At 32.3% G+C, this 16,797-nt stretch overlaps 1 protein-coding gene across 1 annotated transcript; it reads left to right on the top strand.

Moving 5' to 3' along the window:
• Positions 1 to 687: 687 nt before the first annotated feature.
• Positions 688 to 10,409, top strand: LOC149908990 (uncharacterized). The gene is made up of 2 exons (XM_090120567.1): positions 688 to 960; positions 8,932 to 10,409. The coding sequence occupies exons 1-2, from the start codon at positions 769 to 771 to the stop codon at positions 9,070 to 9,072; spliced, it is 333 nt and encodes a 110-aa protein (XP_089976693.1). The 5' UTR covers positions 688 to 768; the 3' UTR covers positions 9,073 to 10,409.
• Positions 10,410 to 16,797: the final 6,388 nt, after the last annotated feature.

Here is a 16,797-nt window from a genome sequence, read left to right as displayed (position 1 = left end):
ATAAATATAGGGACGAAAATAAGATATTGGCACAGTATGATCTAAATCCTATTTAAAATAAATTTAACTTTTAGTTTTACTCACAGGTTTTACTACTATAATATCATGCCTCATCCATTTTTATTACGATTAATTTAGAGACACTTAGACACAAGGTTGGTACTTTTAATACCTATGTCACTGATTTTTTTTTATTATGTCACTGAACACTGATGCAATTTATATTATTATTTCAATAAATATACCTACGTAATTTTTTCAATTAAAAGAAAATTTCTAATTGAATGTTTTCTTAGTAAAACACATTAAATAACAAATTATGTATTAGCACCTTTACATAGTTTTGGTAATACTTTATGTACTTAAGTAGGTACGCGTCATAGATTAAGTTATTGCTGGAGATTTGCTTGTTTAATTTGTACTAATTACTAATATTATAGATTACGTTCTAATAATTATTAATAATCGTTATGGTTGGTAACTACCTATATCTTCTTTTTTTAAATTAAATTTAAAACGTTAAATAATAAAAAAGAAAAATCGAATACAGAACGAGGCTAAAATGAACTATATTCAGCTAGGTATATACTTGCCACGCAATACATATCGACCCTGTTAAATCATTTGATAAGTTTTTTCCGCTTACTCATACGATGCGGTAAACAGGCTCTTAGTCAACATTTAAGAAATAATCCAAGTCAGTAAGCTGGCATACGCGAACGAGCTCACACACTTAGTACATAATTATACATCAATCAAATAATCAAAATGAAAATTGCGTCGATTTTGTTCGTTGTTCTGGTGTCGTGTATTTGCGCCAGTTACTGCAAGGATCTGATAGTGGGAACCAGCTTCAATCATAGATTAGTGTGGCAAGAAAAGGCAGAATATAATGCTATACCGTTGAAGAAGAGGGTTAAGGAGGTGTTCTTCTCGGATCCAGGACAACAGATCATTAAGGTAAATATATAAACGATTTGGCATTGATAACTAGAACGTATGAATAATAAAAACGAGTATTAACTTAAACGGAGTAGGTACATAACATATATCATTGGGGGCAAAAGGCAATAAGTTATCTTATACTTTATTGTATAGAGATTAAATAAATAAAATTAAATGATTTAATAGTTATCTAAAAATCATAACATCTCTGAATTAAATATTTCAAAATAAAAGTACCTATACCTATCTTTAAAAATGAGATAACGATTTATTAACTTCATTTTTTCTTTTGACCACAGATAAAAAAATACAATTTTTACTAGATATGCTATATTGTCTATTAAAACAAAATTCGTTTATAACGAAAGCTCTAACTTAAAAACTAGATTTAAGTAGGTCCTTAACTGTAATTCTTTAAACATACAGACATGCAAATTCACTTTTTTATTTGCCTAGGTACCTACATAAATTTGAAGGTATGGCTAGCCTTGAACGCTTTTAAAACCTGCCTTGCATGACAATACAAACAATAACCCTATTAGGAATTGTTTACTTATCATAGAGACATTTCACACATTAAACAGTAACCATTTTTTAAACTTTTAAAAAATCGTCAAGTTTAACTCAATGTCAATGCTCATTGTGAATGAATGAATGAATGAATGAATGAATGAATGAATGAATGAATGAATGAATGAATGAATGAATGAATGAATGAATGAATGCTTTATTGTACACACCAAAATAATGAAATAACATTAAGTAAAATATACATCAAATTGCACAATAGGCGACCTTATGGCTACAGAGCCATCTCTTCCAGGTAACCCAACCAAGGAAAACAGTAACAAAGAAAGAATACAAGTAGGTGGTGCATACCAAAGCAAAATATATAATAATAATATAGTAATACTAAGAAAGTAGGAATATAAATAATACATAATTTATTTATTGTCTACTATTGGCACAAATAAAATTCATAATATAAGCCTAATATATTATACTATCAAAACAATTGCTATACGTTTGTGTGGGGAGAAGGTAGGATAATATTTCATCCATAACAATGATGACCCGAATGACGTAGTGTTTAGTAGGCGCATGGTAGGCGCAATATTGCAGCAAACGTTTTGGATTCGAAACTTACCTAAACTGTAATTATTTTGGGACTGCATAATGTGTGAAAATATATCCAAAAATATTGAATGCATTTTCAATTTCTTTGTATTATATTCTAATTGTAAGGTTAACTAAGCTCCACTTTACCTTATAGCTTGTCATATAAATGCGCCTCTCTTGTTACAATATCGTTTACAATAAAGAGTGGATTAACAGAATTACATACTATAATTCACAGGGAAACCTTATATTTTCCTGAGTATGAAAAACTATGTTTGTAAATTAACATCTATTCAGGTAAATCAACCATGATATATCTGCACAGCGTATGCAGAAGTCACAGATGATTACATTTGAATTAATTATAAAATAGTCCACAACTATTTGTCCCATGACCCACAAATTATAATCGCTAATTAATAGACGGTATCATTGAAGTTGTAGCTTTGCCCGAAATTCGGTGTAATAATGTTTGCACATGAAATGTGTGTACAATACTAATTTTGTAATTAATACATATTTACAGTCCAGTTATTATTAATAAATAAATGATTTGATTTGATTTTGATTATTATATTTATTTATCGCTTTATTTAATTAAGTAGCTCTAAACTCGAAGACTATAAAAATATGAATTTATAGCGCGACTGGTTTTATAAAGGAGGTATTCATATGAAGATATAATTATTATTATGACTATGAATACCTAATTTTAACACATACGTTTATCTCGAATTTCTCTGAGCTCATTTCTCGTAAGGCATAATAAAGTTTAACAATAATAAAATAAAACAATAACACTAGAACTAGTTTTACTGAGGTAGATATAAATTTTATAATATGTACTTACATGTTTTCTTCCGCCTTACCTACTCGAGTAGGTAAGGTTAGGTATAATCAATGGAAACGCTTATATTATATTTAATTCAGGTTTAATAAAAAATAGCTAGTGAAAACATTCTTTATGTTTGGATTTCTTACTAAATGTAAAAAGAACGTACTATTTCTGGGATAATAATAAGACGAATAAAGAGCCAACATATAACAGATTCTTAACGATAAAGAAAAGAGCCACTACATTATACTACGATTAACTACTTAAGAGGAAAACCTCTTTACGCCTGACTGAATAAGGCCTCCCTAGTTGTTTGTGTAAAAATTTTCTTTTCATAAATATTTGTTGTTCATCTTAAAAATTGCATTTCAAAGTTCTATGTGGGCGGCGAAATGTTTGTGGAAGTTCATTGAGTTTCCGTGGACAATTTTCAAGTACAATCGACTGGCTGAGCTCTACACTGAAAGTTTCCTCGAATATCGCTTGTGGTGAATACCCGACCTCAAGTACATAAACTACTATTTTGATTGCGTAGTCAAAAAGCCAATAGGCACAAAGACAAATAATCAAATAGCTTCCCTAGCCGAACAATATTTTACGCAAAATAACTTTGTACATTACAAAACTTTGTTCGTTGCTTGTTTTATATTATATTAAAAAGTAATATAGCGATATGAACTCATATGAACCGACCTTTTTAGGGACAATTGCGAATATATCACTCAATATAACATATAAACCCAGATACTAATGTTAATTATTTTACTATCGATCAGTTCTGTATTATATCTGACTTTAAAAATTAACATAAGCCCGAGAGACGGGTTAATATTCTAGCGTACCAAATCTCTATAGTATACATAAGTCAAGTATTAGATCGCAGATAAGATGTTAAATTGACATTCATGTCACAGTTTCCAGTAAGATAATATAGCAGTATCTAGCTCGCCCCGGCTCAATTGCGGCCGGGCATACGTTTATCTGTTAATTTTTGAAATTTTGATAATTTTATAGTTTACTGAATCCAAACGAAGACAAATCCAACACACGAATACTCATTAAATAGACCGGGAGATACTGACACAAAATTTCGAGTCATTTGTAACAGGATGGCGGTTCTACAGGGTTCTTAGTACGCAATGACAAAAAGAAAAATGATGGTGTGAACGCTGGTACTGGCGGCTTAGTCGCGTGGGCGTTAGTCGAACTCGTCGGAAAATAGCGAAAGTCAAACGATTTGTAACAGTATGGCACTTATTTTTCCTGTAAGTTTGAGGATCAACGAATATAAATACAAAATTTCAAAGATCTAGGTGTTGGAAATCTTCACTTATATAAATTAATAATAAATTTATTTTTCAAGTATGACAGCACTTTTTCCCCCTACTAGAAGTATGGCAAATATAATAATGGTCACATTTTATCAAATACTCTCCAAAAAGCCAAATGCAATACTGGTACAAAAAGATAGGCGAAATAAAAAAATTTTGCAGATTTTCGGCGGTATGGCGACCATTTGGAATCGTCCGAAAAGTATGGCATGGCGATTTTCGTAAATGGCTGCACGACGATGGTTACCTGTGCAAAAGTTAGCTTGGTACAAATGGTTGAATAATTGTTTTTTTTAAATCAACACATTTGCGTCGGTATGGCGGGCTGTAAGTCATACCGGAAAAGTATGGCATGACACTACCGCCTACTTCTTTTTTATGGGCTATCGGTAAATTCTAAAATTTTTGTGTTACAAATCGTTTGACTTTCGCTATTTTTCCGACGAGTTCGACTAACGCCCATGCGACTAACCCACCGGTACCAGCGTTCACACCATCATTTTTCTTTTTGTCATTGCGTACTAAGACCCCTGTAGAACCGCCATCCTGTTACAAATGACTCGAAATTTTGTGTCAGTATCTCCCGGTCTAAAAATCCAATCAAACAATCTTAAGATTTAAGCGGTGTAACAGACCTATATTTTATTATTTATATTATAAATATACTTCGACGTTTATTGCTGCCGTAAGAAAATTTGAAATGTTTACACCGAAACACATGTAATGACGTCAGAATAAGTTCCAAGAATTTTGTTTGCTAAAATTCATCAAAGCATACAAATAAATAAATACCTAAATAAAATAAATAAATGAGTATATAAAGCGAAATAAAGTAGGGAGTTGATTGTAAACAAACGCAATGGCAGAATCTATCACTTGCTAATTTTTAATTTAGGCAATTACAGTTTGAATATTCAAAAGTGCCTATGCCAATATGATTTTAAAATTAATTTCCAGAACTCTTCTTCGGTAGAGAACTTATCCCTTATGTTTGGAAGCGTGATACAATATCTTAATTTAAATCTGTTCGACTTATGGATTCCCCGTTATACAGGGTGTACCAAAAAGTAGTGATGAACGGAAGCTGAGAGGTAGAGGACCTAGAGGGCTATCCGAATCACCCCCATGTATGTAATGCGATTTTTCGTATTTTCGGAGTTATGACGATTTTTTCAATTTTTCACCTATCGCCGAGTACGATGATATTTTCACTCATGCTGACGTCAATGATTGCGGAAGATGCTTGATTTTTTTTGTGTGCTAAGCTGAAAGATAGGCCAATTCAGTATGGTAACATTTACTATCGTTAGATCTTTGAATGGAATAAAAAAAAGAATGAAATGGCAAGAAAGATAAAATTACCCAGTATGTTCACCACTTCAAGGGCCCGTAAAAAAATAAAATCACATAAAAAAAGTTTTCCGTTTGACTTTTAAAAACTTGCTCTATCTATCAGATAGCTACCCTGAAAATTTCATTTTATTATTCAGAAGGCTTCAATCGAAAAATTTGAATCTAAATGTGGTAAGTGCAAAAATTGAATTAACATGATGATCATTAAAACCAATAAATAGGTGTTTAATTACCAGAAATTTTTAAAATAACCCCGCTGTTGCTCAATGCAAGTGCGACATCACCGTAAAAAGTAGTCTTTTAAATGTCTGAATGCCCTTTTATCATTTTTAATGGTTTCTTCTGCTACTATGAATTTCCGGGTTATTTCGTCCAAATTGTGGCAGTCTCTCGTCTTTGTAGTATCCCCACGGAAAATAATCAATAGGGTTTATGTCCGGGGACCGTGCAGGCCAGGCTAAAGGGCCAAGATACCCTGAAAGATGGATTGGTCGTTGCAGCCTGCGCATGCGCCGGTGAAGCCTGCCTTAAAGCCTGGCCTCCACGGTCCCTCGACCTAAACCCCATTGATTTGTTTCAATGGGAATATTAAAAAGACTTCGGCTACTTAAGAGAATGCCACAATTTAGACGAAATAACCCGGAAATTCATAGTAACAGTAGAAACCATTAAAAATGATAAAAGGGCATTCAGACATTTAAAAGACAACTTCTTACGGTGATGTCGCACTTGCATTGAGCAACAGCGGGGTTATTTTAAAAATTTCTGGTAATTAAACACCTATTTATTGGTTTTAATGATCATCATGTTAATTCAATTTTTGCACTTACCACATTTAGATTTAAATTATTCGATTGAAGCCTTCTGAATAATAAAATGAAATTTTCAGGGTAGCTATCTGATAGATAGAGCAAGTTTTTAAAAGTCAAACGAAAAAATTTTTTTATGTGATTTTATTTTTTTACGGGCCCTTGAAGTGGTGAACATACTGGGTAATTTTATCTTTCTTGCCATTTAATTATTTTTTTTATTCCATTCAAAGATCTAACGATAGTAAATGTTACCATACTGAATTGGCCTATCTTTCAGCTTAGCACACAAAAAAAATCAAGCATCTTCCGCAATCATTGACGTCAGCATGAGTGAAAATATCATCGTACTCGGCGATAGGTGAAAAATTGAAAAAATCGTCATAACTCCGAAAATACGAAAAATCGCATAACATACATGGGGGTGATTCGGATAGCCCTCTAGGTCCTCTACCTCTCAGCTTCCGTTCATCACTACTTTTTGGTACACCCTGTATATTTAATCTTAACAATTAGATTCTTGGTACACCAAAGGTTATCTTATAAACATTGATAGCACTTTATATCACTATTTTAAGTTAATTAAGAAATATTTGAATCAAGAGTATGAAATATAACTAATTTTCATGCATAAATTTTGAATTTTATTTGTATCCGTAGATAATATTATACATTTTTTTGTCTTTTATAAATTATCCTTATATTTTAATAAAGCTAGTATACATTCTAAAAATTAGTGACAATAAACGTTTCATATTTTATCGTTTCGTCTAGGGATGTAACGATACCGATACCGATATTTTTTTATTAAATTCTTTCTTTTCTTTTATGTTTTTGCATTGTATTCATTCATATTGTTTTATTTCTGTTTCTGTAATAGTGTTAAGGAAGAGCGGAACCTCCTGACACCAGCATTTTATAAATTGCTTACTAGGAGTGTTCCAATCACAAATTTGTTTATGTAAAGGAAAGAAATAAATAATTTTGAATTTTTTGAATTTTTAACGTGATAACGTTTTTAAAATCGTTTTAGTCGGGTGACATGTTCATAAACTTGTGTCACACCAAAACCTCACGAGCGCGATCGCAGGTTTAACGAGAGAGAGACGGACCGATCTCCCGTTTCATCTCGAGCGCTGCCACTGCATTATGTTATCACGTAAACATCTCGATCGTAAACCTACTTTACAAACAACCAATTTTTTTGATATCAAATAATTCAAAAATCCGCGCCCAATGAACGATGCGGGAGGCCGCCCGCGCGTGCGCACTTTGTTTTCTGAAAAAACTCTACCAATTATAGTAAACTTTTATTAGGTACTGATTGTATGTGTATTACTTAAAGTTTAACTGACTTCGTAAAATAATAATACTAAAATAAATGGTTTTGTTGTTTTTTGATTTGGCATTTTTATTTTAAAGAATACGATTAACAGTTGTCTCTGTTAAATGTTAGTAACTTTTTATGCATAATTCACTATTTATTTTTCTACCAAGCCATCGATATCGGTATCGGTATCGGTATCGCCGATACATTACTACAAATATCGGTATCGGTATCGTATCGGCAAAATCATGTATCGTTACATCCCTAGACTTTCGTCATTCCATAATAGCTTTAAAACGACATGGGTATTGGGTAACTATTGGCTTATGCCTCATATTAATTATCTTCTATCTACATACACTTTCATAGATACCAATATCATGTTACTTATTACATGGGCTTAATGTATTATCAGAATAAAAAGAATCCAGGCTAGCCTCTTACAATAAAACTCCGACAAGCTCACCATTCGAACAAGGAGGCAGTCCAATAAATGTGAATTAGAACCTTTGTTTTATCGTAGAATTCGTATTTAGTGTTAGAGAGAAATAGAAATTAGAAAATAAACCAGAAGCAAGTTCTAGCATTGAATAGAAAGCGGTTTATTTCGCAAATCCGTTGCTGGTCTATTTATTATTGAGCTCTACACATGAAATTGAAGTCAGAAAAAATCCTTAACTAGAGGTTAATAAAGGGTTTTTGACGCTCACAAAAATATTCCATTCCTTGTTTTCATTTTATTATCTGGTTATTAAATAAAATAAACTATCTAATACTAAAGGACAAAAGACGTAATTTGTTCCCCGTAGGTACATATTCGTTATATTTATGACGTATTTTAGCAATGACCTCGCGAATAGCAATGACCTGCATGAATGATCCTATCCCTTTTATCTAATGACTAATACACACACAATACGAAGCCAAATTGAAACGACCAATAATTTTGGCAATTTATTTAATCTAATGGTAGAGCATATAATTTATTTTTATTGATGTAATGTATTTTTAAGAATTATTTTCCAAATAGGTACTGGCATTCAGTACATTATCTACAACTTATGCGTATTTGTTATATTAATTTATTAAAAATTTACATTTAATTTTTGCAAAACTTTACGCTTCTCCTATATTCCCTTTCATTTCATCTAGCGTAGATTAAAGATGTATTAATAATTGTTTTCATTTTATTATCAATTTCGCAATTTTCAGGGTATTGTCGCCCGGGACTTGGATCATACGGAGGCAATAGCAACTGTAACTGCGGGAGGCGTTGGCCTATCTTACGCCAACATCAGACTGAAGAGTGAACGTGGATCTGGTCTTAACTACCAAATAGAAATATACGTTTAGACTTTAGAGTCACTTAGGATAATATAAAATTAATGTCTTTACATGTAAATTTAATGTAAATTACTGAATTGTCAACTTTTAATTTAATTCCGTATTAATACAGGGTGGAAGGTTAAGATGGGGCATGAAGGGCAGGTACCTTAACCGTTGTAGCTACATGAAAACGTTCTTAGGAGACTATCCTTAAATTCTTGAGAAATTTTAATCTGCATTCACAGATTTTTAAAAAAATGTACGGTCAGCAAGGAAATCGGCAGTTTTCAAAAAAAATTTTTTTGATGCCAATCGATCCAGTTTCTCATGGGGATCAAAACACTCTAAAAGACCAACTGAGGTATTGAGTACTAGAAAAGTCAGAAATCGCGAAAAACTATTTCCACACATTCACTAAGAAAATAAGTGAATCAACAAAAGATGCGCTAATAGAAAACTCATAAAATCATTATCTCTACTAAATTTGCCCCGTAACCATCTGCAAAATGCAACTCTGCGTGCATAGTCCCCAGATTGCAATGCTTGGACTAATCGCCCATGGCGGTAGCATTTGTAGCCGTATTTCTTCCATGTTTTTAAAACTATCCAGTGCGAACAACCAACTTCAACGGCAACTTGTTTTGAAGAAATTTCGGGATATGCTTCCACAATTAGTGCCAAAATTGCTGTCACCGTATTCTCATTCAATACGCGTGAACGACGCGGACGTGTCAAGCTTGTCTTAAATGAGCCACTTTCTGCTAGATTTTTTACAAGATTCGCAATTACCTTTCGCGTCGGTACATGTCGCATTGGGTATTTATTCCTGTACCATTCCAATGCAACTGTTGGGTTTTTATTATTTAAAAAGTAAGCCTCTAACAGATCTAAACGTTCTAAATTATTTAAGGACATTTTTAGTGAAGACAGAGTGACTTCTGGTAACTTTTGTTTTCTATGTGTTATTGTTTACATAAGCCATAAAAATGTAACGTGTTCGTTCGATATTAAAATTTAAATAATTTTTCATCTCGTGCACGAGCTGCCAGCCACCGCCCGCTCACGCCCCCGCGTCGCTGGCATGTTATGTTGCTGTGCCTTTGTCTTTTTACTTGTTCATGAATGAAAATAGTTTTTCGCGATTTCTGACTTTTCTAGTACTCATACCTCAGTTGGTCTTTTAGAGTGTTTTGATCCCCATGAGAAACTGGATCGATTGGCATCAAAAAAAATTTTTTTGAAAACTGCCTATTTCCTTGCTGACCGTACATTTTTTCAAAAATCTGTGAATGTAGATTAAAATTTCTCAAGAATTTAAGGATAGTCTCCTAAGAACGTTTTCATGTAGCTACAACGGTTAAGGTACCTGCCCTTCATGCCCCATCTTAACCTTCCACCCTGTATATAGATAAAATTTAAAATTGTGTTAATCGTCTATTCTTATTTAAATTACCTGAGAAAATATTAACAGAAATGAAGAGTTGAATATTGCGTTTTATTATATTTACACTATTACTACCTACTTGCTTGATCCGACTACGCCCGGGTAGTTCTTTCTTTTTATTCAAGTTTTTCAAATTTTCTCAATGGAGACCAATCCAGCAAACCCAAGTCTATAAATTCCAGACAGCTTTTCTTGAGTTGTAGATAAGTGACGTAACTAACTCGACTATCTTTTATATACCTTCCTTTTTAAACCGACTTCAAAAAAAGGAGGAGGTTATCAATTCAGCCAGTTTTTTTATAGTTACTAATTGTAAGATTTGTATGAGTTGGTAAATTTCAGAGACAATATCTAAAACTGGGATTTCTTATGGACGTAAAATTATCATAAAAGGATACAATTACACACGTCACAATAACATAAGTATCTATAAACCAAAACAATGAGTCTACTAGCCCTACTTTCAAACAAGTAAGGAACAACTAACTATATCATGTGTACTGTAAAGTTATTAGATGTAGATAAACACAAATTTTACCATTTGCGGTTTATTCATACTGCAAACAACAGTTGGAAGTTCTCACAGACATTAGCATTTCAAAGTGAACACCTAGGCTGAATTCACAGATCAAGTTTACGTGCTAGTAGGTAAACGTTTCCACAAACTATTTCTAACATCAAAAGTACGAAGATCCCATAGCCGCACTTACCTCCAAGGTGAGATTTACTTCCGAAGCCACTACGTTACGAAAATCGTAAAAACGCTTGAAAGTCTGATAGTATTGTAATATTTTATTTCAAACCTACTATTTAAATTATAAATTTTTAATCTCTATAATTTTTAATGAGTCTATTCATTGCATTGTGATTACGGATTACAGCAATTGAATAAATGATTAATTAACTTATTGACAAATTAAAGTTTTCAATTTACTTCAAAGTAGGTATCTCAATACACGGCAGATAAAAATACATTTCTGTATCCGTCATATTTATAATTAAATTATTTATAAGCACTCAGTGTGCCCAGTTTCCAGCTTTTTTTCCATGAATTCAATCAATTCAATTGGCAATCACTATCGCAAATGTACACATTGAGGGCAAATAACGTCAATCGTGTAGAAATTAAATAATAACTAGCATTGTTCGAATCGGGGAAATTTTTCATGAAGAGCAATAGTCATTTATTATACATAAAATAACATAACATATTTGTATACGGTCTTTAATGTGGTTTATTTACAATTTTTTTTGATAAACCTTTAGGTGTGATATGAATCTAATTAACGTCACAATAACATAAGTAATGTACATGTATGTCAATCCTGGTAAAAAAATCTAGTTATATTTTTATTCTTTATTACAATACAAAATGTGTAATGCGCTCCCCTATTGTACAATAAAAAAAATGTATCTCTCAGAATTCCAAGTTCTGGAATCTGGATACATCCCATCTCAAAGTTCAATGCAGTGTCTCCCAAGCAAATAAGACATTCTATTATTACTCAATGGCGATCTTAATTTAAATGCAAATGCACACCCACGGAACGACCTCGTCTCATAAAAAACTTGGACTTGAGAGACAATTACGCAGACTTCCTGTTAAGGACAAGAACAGGAAAATTGGCTGTAGTGGACATGTCATGACGGAATCCAACCAAACCGTATTATTTTTTTATTTGAACTGTCTTTACACGTTAATATGAAGTTTCATTTAAAAAAGAAAACAAAATAAGATCAAAAAGAAAAAATAATGAAACGTACTAAAAGCTTTTGTTTTCTAAAAGTTTTCGTTTCTAGTGATCTTCGCAAAAGGCGCAAATAAATAAAACAAAATAAGATATGAGAAAAATGTTGTTTCATCCGATTCTGTAATCATAATAAATACATAACTTGACATCGATAAACTAGCGTGATATTATGGCCATGAACTAAATTCATGTTAACGTAACGTACACTGTTAATATTGTTTTCTATAATTATTATAAAGAATATTTATTATTGTAATAGTTATATAGATAGATATTATATCAGATTTATGAAGTAAGATTTATAGAGATGCAATATTGGAATTAAAATCAATTTTATTTTAATGCTCCGAAAAATTTAATAATAGCGCAAGTAGGTACTTTGATTTTATAGCATCAGCATTAAAAGCCAGTAACCACTTTTTTTCTAAACAACTATTTTGCATTATGAGCTGTATAATATACCTATTACATTTGATAAATAGGCATAAACGATATAATATTAAACTATACCAAAACATATTCAAGAAATTCTCATAACAGATGCTTTGTTAGAAAGTTGGTTTGAAATATTGAACGCTTAGCCCATATTGCTCATACAAGGAAAATAATAAATGATACAAATAAATAATAGCCCGAATTTTTTTGATAAAGTGCCCTTTTTAGTAAACAGGATGTACAACAACTATTTGTTCCTGTATTTTCTCCGCAACATTGTGCAGGAAATTGAGGTCTTAGTTGTATGAGTATTAAGTAATAAGTAGAGTAAAAATATAATTCCTTACAAAAAATTATGAGATGATACATACAAACATGTATTATGTACAAAATATAAAGACAAAATTATAAATTTACCGTGTCTACTAATGCTTGTAGAAACTAGAAAATAATGAATATGACATTAACGATTAATAACATTTTCACTAAATGCAATAAAACAATTTTTTTATAAAGATATTGTATCAAACATTCATGAAATTTAAAAAAGTAGGAAGAGAAACAAAGGAAGAGTTAGAAGTCCTATACACAAAAGGCGACCTCAACGTTTCAAGAATGTAGGAAAATGTGTTTACTTATTCAATTGAATGTTACACGTGAATAACATATAGGTATATACCTAACATATCTACAAGCAGGTAAATCTGTGTGTCAAGCTGTTGACTATTCGGAGCGAGTTTAATTTCCTGGCCTGGAAATTACTGACGGTAATGAAAACGCGAAGGTTCCCGGAATAACATCCGAACTTAAAATGTCACATTCAAAATTCCTTTCAATCCCGTTTTATGACCTTAATTTAGTAAACAAAACATACGTTTTCATTAGGAAGCGTTGATAGAGGTAGGTGCTTAGGTCTGTTGCTTTACAATTATTGTCCTTACGAAGGGTTTGTTTAGGTATTCTCATATTTTGTTATCCAGTTCCTTGGAAAGCATAATCATGAATGAATACTGATCCTTACATCACTATTAGGTATTATTTCTCAACATTGCCTTTGTTAAAAGGTTTTACTGTGTACTTATTCTATAATGTAATCTTAATATTAAAGCACCTTAGATCTTACATAGAGTACGCGAAGATAACGTAGGATCATAATATATTAAAGACAAAGTGCACATTATAAAAATTGTCCAAATGTTCAAAATTGCAACTATTTGTTATTTGAAAAATGAGACATCTTAAGGGGCACTAAAGCATGAGCACGTCACTTGCGCCTCACAGATGGAGACCCGCGCGAGGTACAATTTATGAGGCAATTCATCAGACCTCTTAGAGCTCCTGCTTTATTCTATATTTTCTCTGCAGGCTTACTAAGATAGAGCTTTAATAATTAAATAAGTCAAATGTACTCTACTATTGAAACTCTTGTGTGTATGTAAAAAAATAATAATTTACTTAAAAACCATCGTTTTTTTTTACATACCAAAATTATACAAAACTAGCGGTCCGCCCCGGCTTCGCCCGTGGTACATATTTACGTTTTCTCTACATAAGAACCATCCTCGTACTTCAAGGAATATAATAAAAAAAGAATTATCGAAATCGGTTCAGCCGTTCTCGAGTTATGTGCTTACCAACACATTTTGCGATTCATTTTTATAGGTATATATAAAGATTTGGTAAGTGGTAACTTATATTTTTAACTGTGTAAATTTTTATTATAATCTTCCTTTATGTTCTTTCTTCTATTCTGTTTTTATAAGCTATTGCATAGCTTCTATCGCGGGCCTTGAGCGCGGGGACCGAATCCAGAAATTCCGTAACGAAAAACCTCACGCTCCCCACTCCGACGGGCACGGAGGTGTGGCTTGAAGGCATAGCATGCAATAGCTTTACCGCGGCAGTCCCAGGGTGCCACACGTCTTTTTTTTCATAAAATGTGCAGACTGTAGCTTTGATTAAGATATAGGTAGTAAATATAATATGAAAGGTAAGCTACTAGCTTCCGCCCACGACTTTGTACGTGCATCCCCGTTTTTCCCCGTTCCCGCAAGAAATTTCGGGAAATCCTTTCTTAGCGGATGCCTACGTCCTAACATCTACCTGCATGCCAAATTTCAGCCCGATACGTCCAGTGGCTGTGCGTTGATAGATCACTATATCAGTCACCTTTGAGTTTTATATATAACTAGCGGTCCGCCCCGGCTTCGCCCGTGGTAGATGTGAAAAATAGATGTTGGCCGATTCTCAGACTTACCCGATATGCACAGAAAATTTCATGAGAATCGGTCCACCCGTTTCGGAGGAGTATGCAGACTAACATTGTGACACGAGAATTTTATATATAAGAATATAGATTATGCATTAATGCTAAGTTTTTCTTGCAGGCGCAGAGTTACAAGAACAAGTACTTCTTTTTTTACTTTTTATATTGTTATGTAAGGCAGTAATAATAAATCTATGTCAATATGAACGACTATATCTGTTTGTAAAAAATAATGAAAAACTGATAAGATGGTTTTTAGTTTATGTCTTCATGATTGTTATAGCATTACAATTGCTAAAATAAACTAAATATTAAATACAATATAACTATAACTTCTCAATCCAGATCACATAATATATTAGTCATCAATATGCGCAATAGTTTAGTTAAAAATGTGCTCGATGAAATTTAGATAAAACCGATGCAGGTGACTCAAAGAACTAACTATCTGGACGTTATAAAATCTAGTGTCATAAAATAAAACTACTCGAATTGAGTCTCAAATAGCGTTAACACCTTATTCATGAAACTCCCTTTGAATATATTTTAAAGGTTGTCGTTTAATATTTTTTTTATTATTAACGTAGAAAATAAAATTAATAATGGCCTGCATTTTATTAAGATGACATAGAAATTTTAATTTTTGAGATGTATAATATACCTACGGACTAATAATGGATTTCAGATTCAATTTATATTCATTTGAGTAAAATTCAAATAACAATAAACGTAATAAATACCAAACTTTCAATCCTGTTACTTTAAGTTGTATCGTTTTGTTACAGGCTAAGTAAAGCGAAATGCTTAGCGGTACTGAAATTTGTACTGAGACTAAGTTAAATGAAGTTCTGTGTAATTACTCACACAGAAGCGGTTAACTCGGCTCAGTTTTGGTGACAGACGCCTCACGCCCTCGCGCTCTAATTGAACTCATACAAATAAATGCATAGAATACCATATTCTGTAGAATATTTGTAATTACTATGCACGAGGACGCATGAATCTCGTAGCTCCGAGCCGAATTGTGCTCCCAGCTCATTCAGTCAGCTCATCAACATTCCAAAAACAAACTAAATATTATGTATTTGAATAATCACGCTGAACTATTCCTATGTTTGATGACTTTTGAGTGAACAACAATATTTTTGATAGCGATTATAATATTACCTACTTGATCCGGTATGATTTTGTCTAGGTGTTATGATATTGGACGTTTTTATAAACATATTTCCAATTAAAAAAATCCCATTAATAAAGGAAAAGTTGTTCAATCGTAAATATGCTATTGTTATTGTTAAAGGTTTAAAGGCTTTGAGATTGTTATTAAGTGATCAATTGAATAAAAACGAATTTCATTTCCATGGTGAGAAGTTTTCCCACGGTAATTTCAACTGAAAATGTAAAGTAACTTTAGCAAACTTATTCTTTGAGTGGCCCGATTGAATCGAGTGAGCTCGACCAAATCGGAACTTTAATCTTGTTTTAGTGAGGGTATCGTATCTGCAAAGGCATAAATTGTGATGAATTTTTTCAATTCATTTAACGCGGGACTACGATATCGGATTTAAAATTAACACCGATATTAAATTAAATACACAAGAGGAAATACTTAAGAGAAGATAACTTAATCAACTTTCTGGTATATTCGACTTCTATTTCCACTTGTTTTTACTTCGATATAAAACAAAAAATAAACTCAGGGACGTGTTACTGATAGGTAGAAAACTTAAAGTGTACATGTGTTATAAATCAATATTGTCAAAAATTAATATTTATACTGCAAAAGTTTTTCGAATGAACCGAGTGAATAAATAGAAAGTTTGCATAAGCGCTTAGAAGGTATGGCGTTAGAATTC

This window comes from Colias eurytheme, chromosome 4, assembly GCF_061535395.1.
Source record: "Colias eurytheme isolate Ceu_HAF_F1 chromosome 4, ilColEury1 Martin Lab GWU primary, whole genome shotgun sequence".
Lineage (NCBI taxonomy): Eukaryota > Metazoa > Arthropoda > Insecta > Lepidoptera > Pieridae > Colias > Colias eurytheme.
The sequence above is the reverse complement of the archived record's forward strand: the minus strand, read 5'-3'. Positions and strand labels throughout refer to the sequence as shown.